We start from the raw sequence: 24370 nt of genomic DNA on the forward strand, positions 1-24370 counted from the left end.
AATTGTGCCTGTGCTGCCCAGAAGTATTTCTCTAGGTCCGGAAGGGCTAGACCTCCGCTTGTCACTGGGAGAGTTAGTGTTGAGTGCGCCACTCTGGCCGGTTTGCCCGCCCATAGTAGATCGAGGACCATGCTTTTCAATCTTTTCAGGAAGGGTTGTGGCAGTAATAAGGGAATGTTGGTAAATAAGTATAAAAGCTTCGGTAAGATCACCATCTTAACTAGGGAGGCTCTTCCCCAGAGGGTTAGAGGTAGGGTTTTCCAACGAGCCACTTTCACCTGCAATAATTTGGCGACTTCTTCATAGTTGTCATGGAACACTTCTTGATGATTTTGTGGCATTTGTATTCCCAGGTACCGGACTTTGGATGCTTTCCACGTGAGCTGGAAGTCGTCCGCAAATGGTTTAGTCGCCGGGGTCAGTGGGAACACCATGGATTTTGACTGGTTGATTTTCAGCCCGGAGGCTGCTCCGAATTTGATCACCTCTCTCATGATCGGGTTCAGGTTGTCTGCAGGGTCTCGTACGAACAACACGACGTCGTCCGCGTACAGGGAAATGATGAGCTTATGTGGACCTATGACGAGTCCCCTGTGTTGTCGCTGTTCCCGAAGGTTAGAGGCAAGTGGTTCCATTACCAAGGCAAATAATAGAGCTGATAACGGGCAGATTTGCCTGGTACCGCGTTGCAGGTCGATGGTAGCGGACTTTGCTGATCCCACTATGATGTTGGCTTGTGGTTTGGTGTATAAGAGGGATACCAGTTTAATGAAGCGTGCTCCTAGTCCCATCCTGGTGAGTACTGTGAACAGGAATGGCCACTCCACCGAATCAAACGCTTTCTCGGCATCGAGTAGGACTGCGATTGCTTGCTGGGATGGATCTAGTGCCTCCATGATGCCAAATAGCCTCCTGATTCCAAAGGTCGTGTTGCGGCCGGGTATGAACCCTGCCTGGTCTGCGAGTACCAGGGCAGGCATCAGTGGCATTAACCTGATCGTGAGTACCTTCGCTAATAATTTGTCGAGGTTTAGTAGGGAAATGGGACGGTAGGATGCGCATTGCTCTGGAGGCTTGTCTTGTTTATGCAAGAGGACGATGTTGGCTTTGCAGGTCGACTGGGGAGGGCGCCCTTTTCTAGGGCTTCCTCGTATACTGCTGCCAGGAGAGGGGCCAGAGTATTCGCAAATGCTTTATAAAATTCCCCAGTTAGGCTGTCTGGGCCAGGGGCTTTGGAGTTTGGAAGAGTCTTGATGGCCTCAATGATCTCTTCTTGCGTGACCAATTCGTTGAGTGGCTCCCGTAGATGACTTTCGACCCAATATAACTCTGTCTCTTCTAGATATTCGAGCGGAGTGTTTGAGTTTCTATTGTGCTTGGTACTGTAGAGGTCTTGGTAAAAGATTTTTAATTTTTCCACTATTCCTTCATCTGTGTGTATCGGCACTCCCTGTGTGTTGCGGATACCTTCGATTGGAGTCAGCTTGCGGTCGGCTTTTATTAAATTTGCTAGAGGGGCACTGGGATTTTGTCCCTCGCCGTACTGTCTGATTTGGCTGCCGCGGTTTAGGAACTTTATTTCTCGCTCTGCCGTGGCGTTGAATTTCTGTAGTTCCTCTCTCAGGGCAGCCTTTATTCTCGGGTCATCTGAGATCATGCTTTGGCGTTCGAGGTTTTTAAGACTGGTTGCCAGCTGCCGTCTGATGAGTTTGAGGATGCCGTTTTCCTTGGCTTGGCAGACTCCCCTTGTGAAGCACTTCAATGTTTCACAGATTGTGCTGGCGGAGGGGACTGAGCCAGTGTTGGCTTCTAAGAATGTGTTAATCTCTTCTCTCAATTCGGCAGCGAATACCTGGTCTTGCATGGAGCCAGTTTTGAAGCGCCAGCGTTGTAGCGTGGATCTAGGGTGGCAGGAGTTGAGGCTAAGAATTATCGGGGAGTGGTCGGAGAGGGTTCTTGGAAGTATGTGACATGGGCTGCTCTTCAGAGGTCCATTTGCTGAGGTAAATAGGTAGTCGATTCTCGAGCTTGTGTTGTGTACCGCCGAGTGGAATGTGTAGTCTTGCATTTCTCCGTTAGCCGCTCTCCATGCATCTTTTAGGTCAAATGCTCTGCAGATTTCCGCTATTTGCAGGCTGGCTTTAGATTTGGTTTGTGGTACGGTCCGTGATCTATCTCTAATCGGGTCGAGGACTGTGTTCATATCACCCCCCCCCAGATTATTGTGGTTGGGTCTTGGGTGGAGAGATGAGATAGTACCCAGCCAAAATTATTGGGGCCGTCCACATTAGGTGCGTAGGAGTTAACAAAGGTTATCCTCTTGCCTGCTATAATGCCACTCACCAAAATGGCTCTACCTTCGGAGTCTTTTGCTGTGTTGATTAGTCGGAATTTAGGATTGCGATGCCCCTGGAGTAGGACGAGTACGATGAGAAGTATCAGTGGCAACCCCAAGATTTGGCCCATATGTGGTCTTTCCTGGGGATTAGATGCGTTTCTTGGATCACAGCTACATCAACCTCATGTCTTCTGAGGCACTGTAGGATTTTCTGTGTTTTGGACGGGATGTTACCCCCCCCTTATGTTCCAAGTTGCGACTGTGAACGGAGCGGGTTAAGGTATATGTTAGCTTTTGTTCGGCCATTATCAGTCAGTGTTGATGAAAAATCTTGATTCAACGGCTTGGTTGCTGTTTGTGAGGTTCTTGTTGGACGGTGCAGCATTACCGGCGATGAGTTGAGAGATGGTGGGTCGGTGGGAGGCATCGGGTGGGGGGCGCAGTTCTTTCCCTCTACCCCTGGTGAACTTTTTCCACGGGCAACCCCCAACTGGCCCGTAAGCGAACTGTTGCAGGAGACGGTTCCTGGGGTCTCCAGGTTGTCGGTTGCAATCCCTCCCCATAACAATAAACTGTGGAACAAACAAGTGCTGTGCGACGGGCGCTCGGGGCTTCTCGTTGACCTTGCCAAGCAAGGGGCCCTAGTGGCTTCCCATGTTGCACGGCCTTGGGTGCCAATCTTCAATGATATTCTCCGGAACTAGAGATGAGTTATCCCCTGCTTAGTGTGGGTGCTGTTGACTTCGATTTGGTTTATGGAGGGTTTCTGCTTCTGTCTCTTTGTGGGCGCGCCTGATTGGGGTTAGGTCTGGAGCAACCTGCGTGGTCTAGGAACTCGTTAGCTTCTTCTGGAGATTGGAAAAAGTGGACCTTACCTGCATGTTGGATCCTAAGGCGAGCTGGGAACAGCATGGAATATGTCATCTGGTTCTCTTTATGCCTCTGCTGGGTGGGTGTGAAGGATCTTCTCTGAGATTGGACTGTTGGCGAGAAGTCTGGGAAAAAGTGGATTCTGTTCCCTTCATGGTGCATTTCCCCCTTCTCACGGGCCAGGCGAAGGATGGAGTCACGATCCTTGTAGTTTAGCAATTTGACAATTATCGGCCTGGGGGGCCCTCCCGGGATTGGTTTAGGTGCAGGGATCCTGTGCGCTCTTTCTACGACAAAGAGGGGGGAGAGCGCCTCGCAACCAAAAAGAGTACTACACAGTCCTCGACAAAGTCCTCCATCTTCCTTCTAAGGTGGCTCTCTCCCACCCCGACTATCCTGATGTTGTTCCTACGGGAACGGCCCTCTAAGTCTTCGCACCTGGCGGTAGTTGTTTTCATTTGGGATTGTAGCTGGGTGAGTCTTGTCTCCAGGTTTGATGTGCCATCGTCTAGGCCGGACACATGTTGCTCCACTTCATTAAGCCTCTCGGAGTGTGTGTCTAGTGTGTGCTGGAGGAAATCAACCTTCGAAGCGAGGCCATCCATTTTACTATTTGAACTCCCTATGCCAGCTTTCAGCTCTAGGAGAAGGGCCTTAATATCGGTGGACGCTGTTGTGTCTTCCATTTGGAGTTCACTGGCCGAGGGGGTTTCTGGTTCTTCTTGTAGTCTTGGGGTTTTGGGGGCGGTGCCTGCCTCAAAATCTAGTTTCCTTTGTGATCTGTCCGTCTTCCCCATTTGGCCTACTGTGTTGTGGTGATGGTTTCAGTTCCGATCTGCAGCGGCAACGTAGAGGCCGTTACCCTTCGAGGGAGCGTGGTTTATGCTGTGGAGAGTGTGGTGGTCACCTAGCTGTCTGATGTGTCTGTGGGGCTTGCGTGTGCAGCTTGACACCGGTTTCAAGCGGATTCCGCTGAAATATATATGGACTCACTGCTGCAGTGTTCGGTGTCCTGAGAGCTTTACCACCTCTGGAACAAGAGACACGTCTAGTCTGCCCTTTCGGGTTTTGTTGGGGTGGGGTGAAAGCCGCTACTCCACCATAGCTGGGAGGAGAGATTCGAGTTGGCTGGTGTTGTGGCTGAGTTGCCAAGGGGGAAGATCACTATTCAATGTCTTTCTGGGGGGAAAGTTGAAGTTTGCAGAGACACTGGGGGGATTTCGGAGGGAATAGCCAATGATTATCGGAGCACTCTGCCCCCTCCACTTGTGCGCTTGAGGACAGTGTTTGGAGTCTGGGGGCTGGTTGAGTGGGCTCACCTGGTCGCCAGGTCTGCGTGGAGGTCACAAGGACTGGCTGCCTCAGGAGGTGGGCCCGTTGTGAAGTACTTGTTTGCGGCCGGGTCCGCCGCTAGCCTCTGGTCTGTTGGGGTTGGAGCCACCCGTTGTTCTGGCCAGGCGGGGTGAGGTCTATGTGTGTCTTGGATCGCGCTGGATGGATCAGTGGTGGGGGTCCCAGCGCAATCCCAGCACACCCGGGCTGCGGCGCTCCGAGGTCACCGGGGGGAATGGGGATCCCAGGATGGCAGAACTTTGGCTGGAGTTGATTGCCCCCCCTCGCACATCCCGTGCCTGTTTATATGGCGGGCGGTGTCTGCAGGCTGCTCTCACGGGTCCTCTGGCTGCGGGCGAAGTTGTCAGCATACGCGGCCTCAGGGCTGCAGCGCCGCGGCTCCGGCGTCTCGGCTCCTCGATCCGGGCCTCTCCACCCCGCGCCTCGGGTCTGGTTGCATGGGCGAGGGGGGAGGCCGCAGGGGTGGTGCCGGCCCCTGGCTCGCCCAGCGAACCTCGGGCGCCGGTGAGGAAGCAGCGGCGCCGGCCGTGTCCATCGGGGCCGCGGCTGCGGATCTCTCCCTCTGGCTCGCCGCCGATGGCGCGCCGGCTCCTCCGGTGCCGCAGGATGATGGGGGGGAGGGGGGGTTGGAGCGGTCGTCCCCGGCCTGCTGTTGTCAGGGGGCCAACCGCGGCATCAGCTCGCGTGTCGGTCGCCGGGGTCCGCAGTCTCTGCACCCCTGCTCAGCTCACTGGTTGGGTTTGGCACTGTGCTTCGCGGCTTCCGGCGGGCCCACTCTTCTCCCGCGATCCCAAGACTAGAGGGCTGCGTTTTCGCACTGGGACCGTGCGATTTGGCTCTGGTTTTGCACTTCTCAGTAGAGGGACCTTCTGGCAGAGTAGAAATGTCCTTGTCAAGGCAAAGGAGATCCGGAGTGACAAGGATTAAACAGGATTTATTTTAGGCCGTGCGGGAGCTCACTAGAATGCGGCCATCTTGTTTGGCCTTCTAGCGCTCTGGAACAACATTAGAAAATCTAAGAAAATTAACTTTTTCTTTTCATTTTGTGAATTGATTAATTGAAATCAATGGTCTTTTGCAACAAAGATACTAAATTGAGTTTGTGAAGTGATCAATCTTTTGTATGATAAAAATATGAGAACGGAGAAGAGTTTAAGTGGACATTTGTAAGAGAAATATATTAGACATTGAATATTTTAAATAAAATGTAATAACCGGAAATATACAGTTTTGACATATGTTTGCCTGATATAACTGACAAATAACATTTATTTTCTAGATATTCAAAAGGGTCTGCTTTTTATTTTAAAAGGGGAATTGTTGAAGTTAATAGTTTGGGTATCAATTAGGCCTGGTTGATACTCTCTGTCAGGGAGAATTCTCTGTTAAGACTAATTTCCCAAACCTAGTGAGTCCCCCAGCAGCTTTGCTGGATTTTTGGGGTTTATTTTTTTCTCTCCTGCTAAGAGTGAGACTCTTTTACTCCCACTCTTAGACATGATTTGAGGTGTTCCTTTGACCTGGAATGTGTTTTATGGGCTATGGGGTCCTTTACCCCATAGGGCTTCATGTGTTTTTGGTATGTGGGTTACACAGCACCCTCAGTGCAGTAACCCAGGGGTGTCATAGTGACCCCCAAACATAGACTCCATACCCTGGGACTAACTACTGTCTCCCAGGGCATGTAAAGTCACCATTGGCTTTACTAGTCCCAAATTATGAACAGAAACTAGTACAAACCATCATATTGTGGACGTACTGGTTGGGGCAATTCGATTGCCCCGGGGTCTGTTGTACGAGGGGGCACGTCTTTGTCCCCCCTGATCGAGTTTTGGCTGGTGGCAGTGGATACTACTTATTATATTCGACCGCAAATATTTTCCTATGGGATTTTCCGATTGTTCGAGGTTACCACTTTTTAATATAGCCTCGAACATACCGCCGGTTTATTAAATTAATATAAAATCACCGGTTGGTATTTTTTGCAGAAACTCGGTTCCAAAATGGCGTTTGTGTTCGCTTCTGTGACTCCAACCCAAGTCGGGCCCTTTGTTCCATTTTTTGACGGGCTTCTCCACAGAAGCCCCCAAAAGTGGTGCCACTCTGTCTGGGTACCACAGGGGGTGTGGGAGGGGGTTTAGGCACCCTGGACTGAGTTGCCTTGGCAACTCAAGTCGCACTTTTGTGTGATTGGCCCAAGTGGTGAGCCGCCCGGCTCACCACTTAGCATGTTTGATTGACAGCTAGGCTGAATGAATGGGGGTTTGCTGCATAAAAGCAGGCTTTGGGGACTGGAACTTCAGAAGTCGCCACAGGACCTAAAGAATCCGAAGAGGGAGAAGCTGAGCCGACCTGCAATGACGACACCACCTGTGGTGCCCTGCTGAACCGTCTCACCACTTTTCCAGACGACAGAGGAGATCTCCAGCCCAGAGAGTCTTCCTCCTTTGACTGGGGGGATAACCAGTTTGCCCTTCTTTTCGCCTTCCCGGATCATCTCGTGGCCGCCTTGCCTGTGCCAAGCACCCCGGCAGCCTGGATACCACAGTTTTTCCACTACCGCAAATAAAAGGGTCATACCTTTTAACCGGAGAACTCCGCGGCTGGTTTCTTCACTGGCAGTGCAACGACCTTCAGCTTTCCTCCACGTCGAGACCATCTCTTCCTCTGGACGACGCCGTGACTTGCACCTGCTGCCAGGAACAACTGCCCCCGCTGGAGGATCCTCTCCACTTTGAAGGTACTGTGTCCGCCTGGCCTCCCTCGCAACGGTCTGTGTGGGGTGACTCTTAAAGCCTCCACTTACCACTTGGGTTGGCCCTAGGCTGGCTAACTGAACTTTTCTGAGCTGACTTAATTCTTTTCTGAACTCCCTGCAAGACTTTTCAAGACTTTTAAACTGTGTTATCTTGGGCGCATTGGTGCTCTGTTCTCTCTAAGAGGGACCCTGGCCTCTGAACTTTTTTTGCTCACAAGTAGACTTGACTTTCCTGCCTTGCTGGGTGCTTCTAAAGTATTGTGTTGTGTGCTTTTCCTAATTTCTGCCTTTTCCCTCCCTTTTTCTTAACCTATTGGAGTGCCATCTTTAGTTAAGCGCTCACCTCTGTCTGGAAATAAGTGGTGTTAACTAAGACTTGTCTAATAAGGAATAAGGGATGTACATCTAGTAATAGTGACTGTGTGTTGAATTTACTTACCTCTTTTTGTGCTAGTGTAAATTACAAGTGTGTCTTTAAATAAATAATTATATACTTTTACACCAAAGCTCTGGTCAGTGTTTGCTTGTACTACTGTGTCTCTGTACCTATTGTGTATACTCTGCATACTGCCTAACTCTTCTTGAGAGAAGTCTGACTGCTCAGCCACAGCTACCAGGTACATCTGGGTGGTACAGACTGCTACCAATTGGGTTTACTGCCAACCACCTGTAGTCCTAAATCTTTTGCAGTGGTCCCTAAGGGAACTGCACAGGTTTCTGCCTAACACTCTCCAAACGCACTGGAAGGTTATTTACAAATCAATTGAAATTCCTTTATGGTGAAAATATTATTTAGCCTTTTATTTGTTTGATTTTGTGTGCACCCCAAAACTCACTTTTATCCAAGGTTCCACTCTGGAAGTTCACAAATGAGAAAATGAATTACACGGGTGAGAAGAGAAATGATTTTTGCCTCTCTTTGTTTATAATGAACATATGTCGATTAAGGAAGCACATCCACCCCAGGATCTCTGTGTTGTATTTACCTGCTCTCTGTTTTCTGCAGGAGACAAAGTAAAGTCCGAATTTCCGCACGTACGTTGAACACAGAAACACCAAAACAGGTCAGTCCGAAAGGTACCATTAAGCACTGAAGTCATATTCCCTCACTAGAATGCTTAGCTACAGAGAGAGGATGATTTCTGGAGCTGCTATTTTACCGTTCTCATAAACCTCTGTTTAATCCAAAGCGGCTGTGATTTTTTTCATGTTTTACTAATCCATGTAATATTTGCTTAATTGGTACCTTTTCATTTGATACTTTGTTCTAAATCTAAAACTGCGACTATTAAGGGGATGCATCTGGGTAAGTGAGTCTTACATGTCTAATGCATAGACACGATAACAACCACAAACCATTGCTAGCCACCCACATTGTGGAAGGGAAAGTCAAGAGACCAGCTAACCACCAAATAGGGCACAAGGCATAAAGTTGTCAGGTAATGCCTGCAAACAATAACATGGGCAGAAATGATGGGTGGAAACACCATATCTGAAATGTATGAGGCTTGTATCCCACATATTGAAAATATTGGTATGGATGGTAGCATTGACCAGATGATCGTGTCTGAGCTTGAGGCCATGATAGGTAAATTCTTACCCCAAGTTACCTACCAGCATCACTTTGTAAAAAAAATGCATTAAAACGTGATTCCTGGTTTGATGAAAAGCGGCAAAGCAGAGGATTATGGATAGTCTGGCAGGCGGCCCAACGGTAGAGAAGACTTATTTAAGGAGCTTAAGGGGTATTCTAAAAGCCTGACTAAAGCCAGGAAAGCAACTTTTGTGAGATCTAAACAGGATAAATTACTGGCTTCCCATGAGAGAGGAGATATTTTAATGTTCCGGATGCTTGTTGCAGGTGGTAACATGGAGGGAGAGAACTTGCTATAGTGCGTTTAAGGACAAGAGGAATGACGCTCTCATTTTTATGCATTATATGACTAAGTATTGGCCGAGAACAATGTGGGAAATTGTCTGGGATGAACCATCATGCTACTGATATTGTTCTGGCCCCTTTTTTCTTAGAAACGAACGATGTTAAGGAGGCAATATTATACCAAAAAGGGGGCAAAGCAGCATGACCAGACAAGGTTCCCATAGACTTGTTCAAAGACGAGCTGTGTATATGGGTTCCAATCCTGATGATAATATTCAATGCCGTGATTAAATCCGAGGTGATCACCAGTTCTTGGTGCAGAGCAGTTATTTCCATTTACAAAAAGGGGGTTGGGGGGACGGGAAACCCTGTGAACTATCGCCCCATCTCTCTGCTCGATAGTGCAGGGAAAATATTTGCAAGGGCAATCTTGGGACATCTCCAAGTCTGGGTTAATAGTCACAGTCTAATACACCCACTTCAAGTGGGTTTCCAGAAACACAGACGTTCCATAGACCAGTGTTTTCGTTTATTTGTTCAAATTCAAAAGTACGTCACCCTGAAGAGCATGAAACTGTATGCGTTTTTTGTGGACCTCCAAACGGCCTTCAATGGAGTGCCATGAGCCCTACTATGGCGTGTTCCACTCAGTAGGCAAATACCCCATCATCTAATTGAAATTGTGAAAGGCTTGAATGGTGAAAATGACAAGTTAGTACGCTTTTGGCTGGGTGGGGAGACCACAGACTCCTTGAGGGTTACCTGGGGCATCAGGCACTGGTGTGTACTCGCCCCTTTGTCGTTCTGCTTATTGACAAGGTTATTATAGATCTGGTGGATAAATGCCTAGATGCCCCTAGGATAGGAAATGACAAGGTACCGGCATTGTTCTTTGCTGACGATGCCGTTCTCTTGGCAGCCTCACCTATGGGCATCAAGAGTACAATGGCATTGTTCCTGGGGAAATGTAAAGAGATGGGGCTGACATTGAATTTGAGTAAAACTAAAACAATGGTACTGAAACCAAGTCTAGCAAAAACCTGTGAATTGAATGTGATCGTATGAGGCCACAGGTTGGAACAGGTCTCCACCTTCGAGTACCTAGGTCTGAGGTTCCAGGACAATTGTGCATGGTCTGTCCAAACAATGAAGGCATGTGTCAACCTTGAAAAATATAATGGCGAAAATATAATGGCGCTACCAAAGCCTTTCATAATCGTTGTGGAGGGGGTGCAGTGTTGCCAGCCCTGGAGCTGTACAAGAAACAGGGCATCCCCTCAGCTTTATATGGAGCTGAGCCCTGGAGCTGTACAAGAAACAGGCCATCTCCTCAGCTTTATATGGAGCGGATGTCGGGGGACATGTCAAAGCCCCTAATCTTTTAGTAGCTGAAAATGTGTTTTTTTTCTTCAAAAGTTGTTGAGGCTACCCCGGGGCTCATCCAACGCGATCGTCCAACTACAAAGAGACCTATGCCATATAGCAGGCCAGTTCTCCACTAGACTGGCCCTGTATTGGCGAAGGATGTTGGATAACAAAGGGCCTTGAATGTTACAGGGATGCCTTGAACCATTTATTGCAACATGAGGGCGTTGGGGTGGGGGGGGGGACTCCCGTGTGTCGCCCATGTGAAAGAGACCTCCTGGAGGCTACAATTGCCTGGGATGTGGACTGCATGGTTAAAGCATCGAGTATAAGGCTTAAAGAAGCCATGTTACATGAATCCAGGAGATCCATGGGGGCCATGTGTCATTGTCTTAGCCTGGGACCAAGCTACCTCGAATCAAAAGGGGATTTTGGGTATGAGGAGTACCTGGATGTTATTTCGCCACCTTTCGCAAGGTCCCTTCACTTAGAATTCAGAATGGGCACTCTTAAGCTTGCCAAATGTACATGTACCTAGAAGGCAGGCAACTTGAGGATGTGCCCACTGTGTGAAGCAGCGGATGAAATAATTGCTAATTTTATGTTTTGTTTCAAACAACAACCCTTTAGATCACAATTTTTTAAGCCTATTTTCAGAGCAAGAGGTATCTCTAACACTGTAGACGCGATAGCCTGCTGCAAACGTACCTCCAAAATGCTGGTGGTAAACCTGGTAACCAAATATATACATTGTGCTTGGCTGCGTAGAGATAGCCTGGCCAAAGTTTGTAGCCTAATCAAAGAATATGTTATGGCATCCATGTAGTTAATGAACTACATTTTTATAACTGGAATGGATATATTTTGCATAGGTAACTAATCCAATTGTATTCAAATCTATGATGAACTTTAATTGTACAACTGTAAGAAGAGATGCCCGCCAGAAGCCGGTTAGTGCTGCTCCGCACCAGAGGAGAGAAACTCCAGGAGAGAAATAGCAGACCGTGCGCAGCAGGGCTGGAAGGAGAGACTCAGTCCTGCACAGCTGTCTGAGTCTTGGCTGCTAAACTCAGGAGAGCCGACGTGGAGCACCAAAGAGACTCTGACCAGAAGGGGAAGCTTGTCCCTCACAAGCACATCTCAGCCGACACGCGTTCAACCCATGAGTCAGCCTAACATAGAAGGGGTCTCCGGGACGTCCATATATGCTCAAAAGCATTTTGAAAATACTTTTGAATACCGACCAGTGAAAGGAAAAGGCAAATAGGTGCGATTCTCCTGACATGAGAGTTGGGGGAAACCTGGAACAAGCATTGCCAAGAGACTTTATAGAAGAGGTTGACAGAAGGAGCTTGAACAAACCCTCATATAAGGGATGCCAGTATGAGGGAGATTGGTGTAAGTGCTAACTGAAGTCAACTAGTGTTCTGCCATGGAAGATGTGCAATTGTAAAAATACATAAGAGAGTGAAAATGCCTACCCCTCAGGAAAGACCTCCTATCCCACTCTGCAGCCTGAACCTTCATGCCCGGCTGCTGAAAGGCAGAGATTTAAGGAGTGGGAGTTGTCGTAAGATGTTCTGGACATGCTCCTCTCTGCCCAAGTGCCCGCCACCATTCGATCTCTGCTAGCAGCTGGCAGAGGTTTTTGGCTTGGTGCCGAGAGGGATATGGGCCCTTTAACTTGTTCCACGTCCTCTATTTTGCATTATCTGTGTCCATGGCCCCCGACGGGTCTGCAGATTGGTTGTGTTATAAGGGTGTCTTACAGCAATTTGTCTTCAAGAAACCCAGAAGCAGGGCTCCTTCTTCACAATCGCCACAGTTATGCAATTCCTGAAGGGCCCTTCTAACATGTTTCCTGCATGCCAGTTTGTTGTCCCAGAGTTGGATTTGAATTTAGTGTTGAAGTTTTTAATGGGTGCTCTGTTTAAGCCCCTTTTTTCGTGTCCTCTAAGATTACTTGCCCTTAAGGTGATTTTCCTAGACGCCATCAGGTGTGTTACCTCCAGGCTTTGCCGGTTAAACCTACTTACTTGGTTTTCTCCAAGGAGAAGGTTGAGTGTTGGGCCCTCCTTTCACCCGAAAGAGGTCTTCAAATTCCCTCTCCCTCAAAAGATCCACCTTCCTGTCTTTTTTTCCCTCCGCCTCACCGTTCCAAAGCACAGGAGCGTTTCCATTGGCGGGACAGACCCAGAGCGCGCCCTCTGCTACTACATCTCATGGACGCAAGAGGCCAGGAGAGATAAACAGCTTTTCATTTGCAGTGCTGCTGTCCTTGCTGGCAGGGCTGTGACTAAACCAACCCTGTCGAAGTAGATCATTCTCTACATTTCGGAATGCTAAGATTTGGCTGCAAAGGTGTTGTCTCAAGGCAAACTCCATCAGAGGATTGGCCGCCACTTTGGCGCTGCAGCTTGGTGTGCCTATACAGGACATTTGTCAAGCTGTTACTAGGGCTTCTTTGCACATGTTTGCTAAACACTACTGTTCAGATTATATGTCTGGTCAGGACGTTTGTTTTTGTAGAGCAGTCCGGAGTTTTCTGTTTTAAGTGGTGTCCTGTCTATCTACCCTTCTCCTGGTCTTTGTACTGCTTTGGGAGTCTATTGTAGATGAGGAATGCGTGGGATTAAGGAGTACATTAGAAAAACAAATTACTTGCCTCTTGGTAATGTTCTTTCTAATGGACATTTGACGTACCTCACACGGATTCCTTGTTGCCTTCCCCACCTCCCCCTCTCTGCGGATAGCTAGTACACCTTAGTTACGGGGTCCCTTAGCTTCAGAGTGCTAGGGAAAAAGTGTGGAACTGTGGTCACAGGGAGCAGCACCTCTATATATACAGGTCCCAATGTCATGTCCGGCATATAGAGGCATCGGGCATAGCCGATACAAGGCTGCACTGTGCCCAGGGCGGCAGAAACGTTTCCCGAAGAGGAGCTGCGGTGGGAGATGGCATAGACGAGGAATCCCTGGGAGGAACATGCATCAGAAAGAAGATTACTGAGCAGTAAGTAACTTGTTTGTTTGCTGCTGCTGAGACATACTCTTCTCAAGCTTTCTCAGCCTCACATTTTGGCCTTCCCTACAGTTAAAATGTCACCCAGTCCCTCTGGCCGGTCTCTTTCATACCTTATCTCCTGGTTTTTCAGGTTCTCTTTACAGATCCTTCCCTGGACCTTTGATTCCATTCTTTTTGCTCAACTGGTCCCCCCCTGACTGCAGGTTCAATTCGAGTTTCTCAAATTGTCCCTTGTGGGCGGTAGGTTAAATTCTCATCTCTTGACTGGCCCTCCTGGACTGGACCTTAGATAAAGATCTGGTTCCTCTGCTAGTTCCTTGTGGACCTTAGGTTCAGCTCTGGCTTCCCAAAGTGTCCCTTGGAACTTAGCTTAATTTATGTCTTCTGAAATGGTCACTTCTGGAGCTTCGGTTCATCCATGGTTTCTCAAATGATGCCTCCTGGACCTTCAGTTCAGCTCTGGTTTCTTCAATGCCTCCCGCCCCCCTTCTTGACCTTAGGTTCAGTTATGGTTTCTTCAACGGTCCTTTAGTTCAGTTATGTCTTCCCCAACTGAAAATTAGGTTCAGCACACTTAGATGGGTGTCTCCCCCCCCCACGAACCCCGCAATAAAGTCCTTGTCAGGCAGCCAATATTCATACCCCATACTGCAACATGTTCAGTCCTTTTCCCTGCTACCTTGCGTTGCTAGTGAAAGACTTTCATTTGGGCATGGGAGCACCTTCCTGAATACCAGCCTCTACCTCCAGGGATTACAGGCCAGGTCTAGGTCTTGCCAAAACAGCCACAGCTTTTCTCCAGACTGAATTCCTTATCATGTTTTCCTCCTTCAGTATCTCTCCTTGTAGCGAGAGAGCACCATTGGGCTTGTCTGCCTCCTCCAGGATCCTCTCGGACTGTGATTTCACTGACCCTTTTATCTTCCTTCAGCAGGGGGACTGGTCTTTGATTTTAATTCCCATTAGCTGTTTCCCATATCTGTTCTATTGATTGCTCTGGGTTAGGTATTCTCTAAATATTTCTTAATTGCATCTATTAGGTAATGTGTACTTTCTCTGTGGGATGGGTAAATATTTGGTTGTCTTGAACAATCACAAATGCAGCAGGCGATAAGTTAAAGGCGCATGTGGCATTTGGCGCCATCTTGGAAATCCTTTCTGTGCGCTGAGAGATCCTGCACATCTCAGCCTTCCTGCTGGTGGTCTGCTGTTTGTATTGTTCTGGGAGTTGCAAAGCGAGGTATGCACAGGGTGGCTGTTTACAGTGCTCTTCAGTTTCTTTGAACTCTTGAGCATTTCACACCTCCATCAAATGTGAGATTCTCGTATTGGCTGTTTAACTCCCATGCGTACCCTCTGCACTGGCTCACTGGCAAACGGAATACTGCATCTCTAGGAAAACAGCAAGCTGGGCTGGCAGTGCTTTGGGTCGTGTTGCTGGGACTTTATATCCACCCTGGATTCTGATCTGAGTTTTGAGTTTATGTCCTCAGGAAAGTTATAGGGTGGGCTTTCCTAGCTTGAAGGGCCTGTGCATTCTACACCAGAACTGCGTCTCCCTGAGCACATATTCCCTCAGCGTGTTTGAACATTGGGGCTGATATACTGTGCCTCTGTGATAGTGGTGAGGCTGCATGATCCTCCTCATAGAGCCACTGGGGGATATATTGGGTAATAGCCAGCTCCACCCAGTCCAAAGTGGCTCTTATTCCCCCCTCCACGTGACAGGATGGAGAGTTCACGGTACTTACCATAATATGCTTTGCTGATGCTCACGTGAATCTCGCTGAACTGTGGGCCGTGCAGATGTCAGGGTCACAAGTGCTGCCCTAGCTTCTGATTCAGCTGATGGCTTGACTAATTTGCTCCTTCCCTTCTTTTATTAATTTAGTCTGTGTTTGCAAACTGCCTAGTCCTGTGTTCGGTGTCATCTACATTTATTAGCATAATGTGGAAGCCGTGGGCTAGCATTTTGCTTTTCATATAAGAATTTGGAGCAAATCGATCACCCCACATGTGGCAGTGCATCAAATGCATGGTTCGAGGGGATTGGGTCCTCCGACGTATTCCATATCTATGACATGTAATCACCACAGCTGTGCTGCTTCGGAAACTTTTTTGGCGTCTGCGTCCTGCGTCGATGACGTCGATGCGCCGTCGTCAAGGACCTCCTCCGACGTCATCCGATGTGATAAGTAGGACGCACGACGCCCATAGCCTCAGTTCCGTTTTTTCCGCGAACGTGTTGCTTCGTGTTTCTCGGTTCTAAGCCTCGACTCTTTGGAGTTCTGTTCTTTCTGGTTCTTCGAACCTGTTCGTTTGTGAATTTCCTTCGGCGATGTCTTCCACTTCGTCTTCAACCCCGCGTCCGGGCTTTAAGAAGTGCGGGGAGTGTGGGTCCAAGATGTCGGTGACTGACTCGCACGACGCCTGCCTCTGGTGCCTCGGGGAGGCCCACGACACGGATGACTGTATCGACTGCCAGTCGCTCACGTCCAAAGCCTTACGCGAACGTAAGAAGAAGTTGTCGGTAGGTCGGGTGTCCAAGCCCCGTAAGTCGAAGTCGGCGGGGCTTTCGACGGATGATTCGAGGGGTGACTCTCCGCGTCATCGTCGGAAGTCTTGTCGGTCTTCTTCTAGGAGTGGGTCTCGCCACTCCTCAGCCTCTTCGAGGCATTCTCGGAAGCGCCGTCACCGGTCGCCTTCCAGGTCCTCTTCCGAGGATTCTGCACGGCACGTCGGTTACCCCACCAGCCGTGCGACGCCGGAGGAATGGGCTTCCTTCGGGAAGAAAATGTTGGCGATTCTTGAGTCGCAGGGTACTCAGCCGTCCGCGCCCCCGAGTGGGGTCGGCCGTGTGAGGTCGAGAGACGCCGCTCGCAAGAGTGGTCGGCACGAGTCACGGGAGCGGTCCCGTTCGGACAAGGAGGCTCGTTCTCGCCGTACCCGTTCCAGGTCCCGGTCCTCGACGCGTTCGAGACCGTGTGCTCCTGTGAAGTCTTCGAGGAAGACATCGACGTCTGAGGCGTCGAGGGCGTCGACAGGCTTTCTCGAAGCTCCGGCTTCGAGGACGTCGTCGAAGCCGTCGACGATCAGGTCGTCGAGGGACACGCTCGGGGCTCCGGCTTCGAGGGCTGTGTCGACGCCGCCGATACTGGAGGCGCTGCATCTGACGTCGACGCCGATTTCCTCGACGCCGATCCTCTCGGCGCCGTTGCCGGTTTTCTCGGCGTCGGCGCCGATTCGCTCGACGCCTTTCGTGTCGGAGGTGCCCCGTGTCACGGGTGTACCCCCTAGGAAGGCTCTGGTTAAGAGCAAGCACTCTCGGGTGCCTTTTCGCCACCTGGAATATATTTCGGAGGCGGATGAGGATTCTGATGGCCTGGTTCCTAGTCACGTGCCAGATGAAATTGTCTCGGGCCATAGTCAGTTTGACGATTTGAGGCAGTCACTGCATGATGCCAGTGGACTGGACACCTCTCCGGAGGTGGAATTTTGTAGGCCTGAGCCTGGCTCCCATGCCGATTCCTCGTACCGGCGCCTTATGGCTAGGGTGTCTGAGTATCTGGGATGGTCTGCTCCCCCAGGGGAGTTTGTGCAGGATGATCTGACGGACATCCTTGATGTTGGTCCCCCAACTGACCCGGTATTGCCGTTCCATATGGCTTTACAGAGAAGGGTGGCGGCGGCTTGGACTGCTCCGGAGAGTCTCCCGGCGGTGGGCAGATCCTTGTCGCGTAAATACCGTCCAGCCAGTAGCGACCCCTGCTACTTGACCAGGCACCCCACTCCAGAAAGTTTGGTGGTGCAGGCGGCCACGGCCCCGGCAAAGCGGGCGTCGTACCCTACCATCCCTCCTGATAGGGACGACAAACGTTTTGATGGCTGGGCGAAGAAAGTGTTTTCTTCTGGTGGTATGGCGCTTCAGGCGGCCAACTCCATTTGTGCCTTGTCACGTTTCACGCACACTCTGTGGAACTGTGTTGCGTTAGCGGCTGAACATATTCCCGAAGGGGATGAACGGGATGGTTTCCTTGCTATGGTCCAGGATGGTAAGGATGCCATGTGTGAGTCCGTTCAGTCGGGTCTGGACTTGGCTGAATGCGTCAGTAGGTCCATGGCGGCGAGCACCGTGATACGCAGGTTTGCGTGGTTGCGGAAGTCGGGGTTTGCTCCTGATGTGCAGTCCCGGCTCCTCAACATGCCCTTTGATGGTGAACACCTTTTTGGCAGCAAGGCTGACGAGAGCCTTGAGAGGTTGCAGACCTCAAAAGCTGCAGCGAAGTCGTTGGGCGCTGCAGTTCGCCAACCTCCGCCTTTTCGTCCTAGGGGACAGCAGTGGAGGGGTGGTTCCTTTCGCTATTACTCATCCTTCAGTAAAGCGAGAGGGGCTGGCAGTCAAAGAGGCCAACGCAGGGGTACCAGAGGTGGACGACAGGGTACCCGTGGTGCCAAGGCCGCTCGGGCAGTTGCCTCTTTGCCCTCAGGTAACGCCGCAGCCGCTCCCACTCAGTCGTGAGGCCATGTCCCATGGTTCGCCGGTTGGGGGAAGGCTGGCGCAGCATCTTGTAGAGTGGCAAGCCATTACTTCAGATGTGTGGGTTCTGGAGATCATAACCCACGGCTACTGTCTTCCTTTGCGGCACAGGCCTCGCGACAATCCACCGGGGAACCTCTCTTTGCAGAGTCCGGATTCGCTCCTTGCGCAGGAAATTCAAGCCCTGCTGGAGAAAGGCGTCATAGAACTGGTGCCTTTAGCGGAGAGGAACAAGGGATGGTATTCCCCTTATTTTTTGGTTTCGAAGAAAGACGGGGGATTGAGACCCATCATGGACTTGCGCGGTTTGAACAAACTCCTCAGGAAGGACAAGTTCAAGATGGTTACTCTCTCTCAAGTCCTCCAGGCCCTTCAGCTTCAGGACTGGTTGGTGTCACTCGACCTCAAGGATGCTTACTTCCATGTGCCGATCCATCCCAAGCACAAGAAGTACCTGAGGTTCGCGGTTGGCGACTCGCACTTTCAGTTTCGGGTCCTGCCGTTCGGATTGACCTCCGCCCCGAGGGTTTTCACCAAGCTCATGGTGGTGGTGGCAGCGCATCTCAGGCAAGGGGGGATTCACGTCTACCCCTACCTGGACGATTGGTTGATCAGGGGGAGCTCTCCCGAGCAAGTCCTGGATCATCTATCGATCACCTGTTGCTCCCTTCACAGGCTGGGCTTCTCCCTCAATTTAAAGAAGTCCCATTTGACGCCAACACAGTGGCTCCAGTACATCGGAGCAGTGCTCTACACTTCCCTGGGGCAGTGTTTTCCTCCCCAGGTGAGGGCTCTTCACATTCAACAGATGGTGCACAAGTTTCAGCATGCCCAGACGCTCCCAGCGTTCGAGTTCTTGAGGTTGCTCGGCCTCATGGCATCCTGCATTCTTCTGGTGCCAGAGGCTCGCCTGCGGATGAGATCTTTGCAGTGGGCACTCAAGACGCAATGGTCGCAGTCCTCCGGCAGGATGTCGGACTCGATTCAGGTGCCGTCCTCGGTCGCCCGGGACCTTCTGTGGTGGGCCGTCGAAGGCAACTTGATGAAGGGGGCTCCATTTTGGCTTCCCTGGCCGGAGGTGACGATCGTGACGGATGCATCCCTCACGGGATGGGGAGCTCATGCCAACGGGCTGACAGTCAGCGGTCGTTGGTCTCCGTCGGAGTCCAGACTCCATATCAATCTGTTGGAGCTGAGGGCCGTCAGGCTAGCCCTGAAGGCTTTTCTGCCGTCTGTGCGAGGGAAGAATGTCCTGATCCTGACGGACAACACAGTGGCCATGCACTACCTCAACAAAAAGGGGGGGGCAGGGTCACTTCCTCTGTGCAGAGAGGCGATGCAGCTCGAGTTCTGGGCCATCCAGCAGGAGGTTTCGATCTCGGCAGTTCATCTGGCCGGAGCCGAAAACGTGACGGCGGACGCTCTGAGCAGGCAGAGCGCGATCTCTCACGAGTGGGAGTTGGCTCAGGAGATTCTCCTGGAGATCTTCGCCCTTTGGGGGACCCCTCAAGTGGATCTCTTCGCCTCCAGTGTCAACCGGAAGTGCGAAAGGTTTTGCTCGCGGGAATTTCCTCCAGAAGGAGCCTTAGGAGACGCGTTCGTGGTGGAGTGGTCATTCCCGCTGCTGTACGCGTTTCCTCCAGTCCCCGTCATCCCGCAAGTGCTGCGGAGGTTACGGAAGTTTGGTTCCCGGATGATCCTCATTGCCCCGGCGTGGGCTCGGAGGACGTGGTACCCGGACCTTCTCGACTTATCCATCTGCCCTCCACGTCGTCTTCCCTACCGAGACGATCTGCTCTCACGGGAGGGGGGTCAGGTTCTCCATCCAGAGGTCAGATCCCTCAACCTTCACGCTTGGCTTCTGAAAGGTTGAGGTATATGGATTGGGACCTCCCTGAGGACGTGATGGAGGTGTTGCTTTCGGCCCGAAGGCCGGCAACAAAGTCTCTGTACCGTTGCCGTTGGCGTAAGTTCTGCGACTGGTGCAGAGTTCAGAATGTGGATCCTTTTGCATGTGACATCCCCATGGTTCTGTCCTTTTTACTTTCTTTGGCCCACAGGGGCTTGCAAGTGGGTACCGTTAAGGGTTACCTGGCGGCGCTGTCCATCTTTAAGCGCTCGTCTGAAGAGTGTTCTTACTTTAAAATCCCTTTGATTTCACAGTTCCTGAAAGGGCTCACTAATGTGTTCCCTCCGTCACCTTTCCTGGTGCCCGGTTGGGATTTAATCCTGGTTCTTAAGTTTCTTATGGGTGCTCCGTTTGAGCCTTTACATTCTTGCCCTTTGAGGCTGTTAACTCTGAAAACTGTGTTTTTAGTTGCGGTTACTTCCGCTCGCAGAGTGAGTGAGTTACAGGCACTTTCAGTTAAGCCTCCTTTCACTGTATTTCACAAGGACGGGGTTGTCCTTAGAGTTCGTCCTTCTTTTCTTCCGAAGGTAGTGACGGAATTTCATTTGGCCCAGAAGGTTGTTCTTCCGGCATTCTATCCTCCTCCGCATCCTGGTAAGGAAGAGGAGAGGCTCCATAGGCTTGATCCTAGGAGAGCTTTAAGCTTTTATGTTTCACGCATGTCCCGGGTCAGAGTGGATGATCAACTCTTTATTGGTTACGCTGGAAAGCGTTTGGGGCAAGCTGTGACGAAACAGACTTTGTCTCGCTGGATTATTTTGGCCATCTCGGAGTGCTACCGTTTGGCGGGTAAGGACCCGCTGGCTTGCGGGCCCATTCTACCAGGGGTATGGCTGCGTCTACTGCCCTGCAGAGGGGTGTTCCTATTCGCAACATCTGTGATGCAGCCACCTGGGCTTCAGTACATACATTTGTACGTCACTATTCCCTTGATTCCATCCGAGCACAGGATCTGGCCTTTGGCAAGGCGGTCCTTTGCTCTGCTATTTGATTGGCTATTCTACATTTTGATTCTAAATTCTTTCCCTCCTCCTTGCTTTGGTACTGCTTTGGGAGTCTGTCATAGATATGGAATACGTCGGAGGACCCAATCCCCTCGAAGAACAAGTTACTTTCTTACCTGGTAACGTTCTTTCGATGGGATGGTCCGACGACGTATTCCATATCGCTCCCGCCCGGCCTTCCCCGCTGCAGAATTTCTTTTGCGATTGCAGCTTACGTTCCGCAAGGCTTTGTGTCTGACTGGCAGTTGACTTATGTCACACGTTCTGGGGGAAAAAACTACAACTGAGGCTATGGGCGTCGTGCGTCCTACTTATCACATCGGATGACGTCGGACGTCGGAGGAGGTCCTCGACGACGGCGCATCGACGTCATCGACGCAGGACGCAGACGCCGAAAAAGTTTCCGAAGCAGCACAGCTGTGGTGATTACATGTCATAGATATGGAATACGTCGTCGGACCATCCCATCGAAAGAACGTTACCAGGTAAGAAAGTAACTTGTTCTTCCTTCATAGCAAGAAGTACCCCAAGTCCTCCAATATTAAGAAGATACTGCAAACACAGGACCATCCAAACGATTAACTGGTGACTGCTGGTGTATACTTGGCCAGCCATCTGTTGTGGACCCCCAATTAGCAACTGTTGGGACAGGTTTTTTAAAGTCACTACTTGTGGTATTGCTTGCAAAGGCCAACCTCGGGTTAGCAGGGTTTTCATAACCCGGTTAAGCTAAACACCTCCCTTAAGTAGCATAGACCAAGCAGTAAGGCTTAAGTAAAGGGCACTGTTGTGTAGTACAGTTAACACTCTACAGAAATAGTAAATAAAAAAAAACACAAAGGTAAGTACAAAAAATACATTACTTTCTGGAGCTTGTGGATCTGCTTAGATCGCATGCTATGCATAGTCCGACATCTAGTGGAAGTCGCAGAGTATTATAAGTATTAAATTCCTTAAAAGTACATCTGGCGGCCCTATCGGCTTACACCACTTCACAAAACCAGCTGTCCTGATGGAAAGTCCCTGTCATCAAGGCATTCATGGAAGGGGTAAAGAGGCTATACCCCCCAATGTCCAACCCTCCCTTGTGTTGAGATCTCAATGTTGGGCTCTCCAAGCTCATGGGGCCACCCTTCGAGCCTATGCACAAGGCCAGCCTAAAGCATCTTACCTATAAAACTGCATTGCTGGTAGCTGTCACCTCCACAAGACGAGTCAGCGAGCTACAGGCTTTATCAGTACAAGGCCCCTTTTCATTATGCACAAGGACAAGGTTGTCCTCCGAACACATCCTAGGTTTTCAACTAAGTTAATTTCAAAGTTCCATGTAAGCCAGTCCATAGAACTTCCCACCTTCTTACCTTCTTTCAGAATCCTTCAAACTCAGCAGAAAGAAGCCTCCACACACTTGATGTACGGAGGGCAGTCTTGTACTATGTAAATAAAACAAAACCCCTAAGGAAAACAGACCAACTCTTTGTTTCCATAGCGCCTGTTAGCGAAGGCGATCACCTATCAAAGGGCACTATCTCCAGATGGATAGTCAGATGCATACAACTCTGCTATTCCCTATCCAAAAAGGTTCTACCTTTTACACCAAGGGCACACTCTACCAGAGGTACAAGCGCTACCTTAGCGTTCATTGCAACAGTCCCTCTAGATGCCATATGCAAAGCTGCTTCATGGAGTTCTTTCCATACGTTCACACAACATTTCTGCATTGACACACATTCTAAAGCAGATTTCCAGGTGGGACAAGCGGTCCTAAAACATCTCTTTGCTGCTGTACCTTCTAACTTCCCACCTTCTTCTCCAGATACTGCTTGCTAATCTATGCAGAGCATGTGATCTAAGCAGATCCACATGGTTCAGAAGGGATACATTACTCACCGTAATCGTATTTCTGGATCTTGTATCTGCTTAGATTCACTTGCGCCCACCCTTCCTCCCCCACTGGAGTAGATGGTGCATAGATATTTTCTGGGGTTCTCTGATCTGCTTTACAACATCTGTACTCGCGCTATATTTCATGCAACCTCATGTCGGAAACAAACAATCTGAGGGACCTCGACGCATGAAGGACCATGGGTACAGTACACGTCACACTAGGGATAGTATTACTAATCACGCCATGTTGACATCTGTTTATTCCAGTTTCGAAAACAAATCTTGTAATACTCTGCGACTTCCACTAGATGTCGGACTATGCAGAGCATTTGAATCTAAGCAGATACAAGCACCAGAAATACGATTACGGTGAGTAATGTATCCCTTATAAAATTAAAGGTAAGTAAAAATTACCATATTTCTGAGGCTTGTGGATCCGCTTAGAATCACATGTTTTGCGTAGGCCGACATGATATCATAAATGATATGGCATTTACAACATGCCTATACACAAGTGTTTCAAGACGCAACGAGGCAAGGGAGGAGAAACAGAGGGAAGACAGAGACAATGATCTTACTAGGCCAGGTGTCATTGAGATCGCACAAGTACAGGGGAGGGGATAAGGGGGGAAGGGGAAAAATGCGAGGGGGAAGAGGGAATGGAAGTGCAGTACATAGGATAAACAATAAATAAAAAAATAAATAAGAAGTGCAGACATCAGGTGTCAAGTGCTGGTAGGGGGCTGTAGGGATACAGAAACAGCCCCAGAGTGCAAGGGTTGCCGGGTGGGGGGGGCACAGCAGGTGTGCAGTTGGCGGGGAGGGGACCTGGGCACGAGAATAGAGGGTAGCCAGGTGACCAGTGCAGTTTCAGTTAGGAATTCAGCAGGGGAGAGGAGGAGAGAAAGCAGAAGCAAAGAGGAAGGTCTGGAGGTGCTTCCGGAACTGGAGACGGTTCTCCTCAAGTTTCAGAGAGGCAGTGAGGCTGTTCCAGCGGGAGGCCCCAGCTGAAGAAAGAGATCTACAACCAACTTGTTGCTTGGAGAAGCGACTGACCCTGTGGGAGTTGGAGGCGGATGAGCCAAGAGCTAGAGAAGGAAGATATTTAGGAAGAGAGAGTTGAAGGTATTGAGGCCCCAGGCCCCAGAAGGCCTTGTGGAATGCAGAGGGTTTTGAACTTAATCCTTGCAGTCAATGGGAGCCAGTGCAGAGATTTCTGTCCTAGAGAGATACGATCCCTGGGCTTGAGGCCAAGGACAAGTCTCGCAGTCCCGTTCTGGATGAGTTGCAGAGGGCGGAGAGTAGAGGCAGGCATATTTAGAAAGAGGCTGTTGCGGTAATCCAGCCTAGAGAGAATCAGAGTTTTGGAGACAGAGAGCTTCTGGGGAAAGGAGAGGAAAGGAAGAATACCTCTGAGGAGGTGCAGCTGATAGTTTGACTTCTTA

The 24370-nt window shown here is 50.0% G+C and overlaps 1 protein-coding gene across 3 annotated transcripts in view; it reads left to right on the plus strand.

The window, feature by feature from the left end:
• The window catches only part of FARP2 (FERM, ARH/RhoGEF and pleckstrin domain protein 2), a 4051843-nt gene that overhangs the window by 1815623 nt on the left and 2211850 nt on the right, over positions 1–24370 (plus strand). For all 3 annotated transcript variants that reach the window (XR_011276033.1, XM_069618112.1, XM_069618113.1), the window contains exon 12: positions 8326–8383. Coding sequence is in view for 2 of the 3 variants with exons in the window: in XM_069618112.1 (XP_069474213.1) it covers positions 8326–8383 (58 nt within the window). In the remaining variant the exon portion in view is untranslated. The remainder of the gene's footprint in view (positions 1–8325; positions 8384–24370) is intronic.

Source organism: Ambystoma mexicanum, chromosome 10 (genome assembly GCF_040938575.1).
Source record: "Ambystoma mexicanum isolate Mex_15411 chromosome 10, UKY_AmexF1_1, whole genome shotgun sequence".
Lineage (NCBI taxonomy): Eukaryota > Metazoa > Chordata > Amphibia > Caudata > Ambystomatidae > Ambystoma > Ambystoma mexicanum.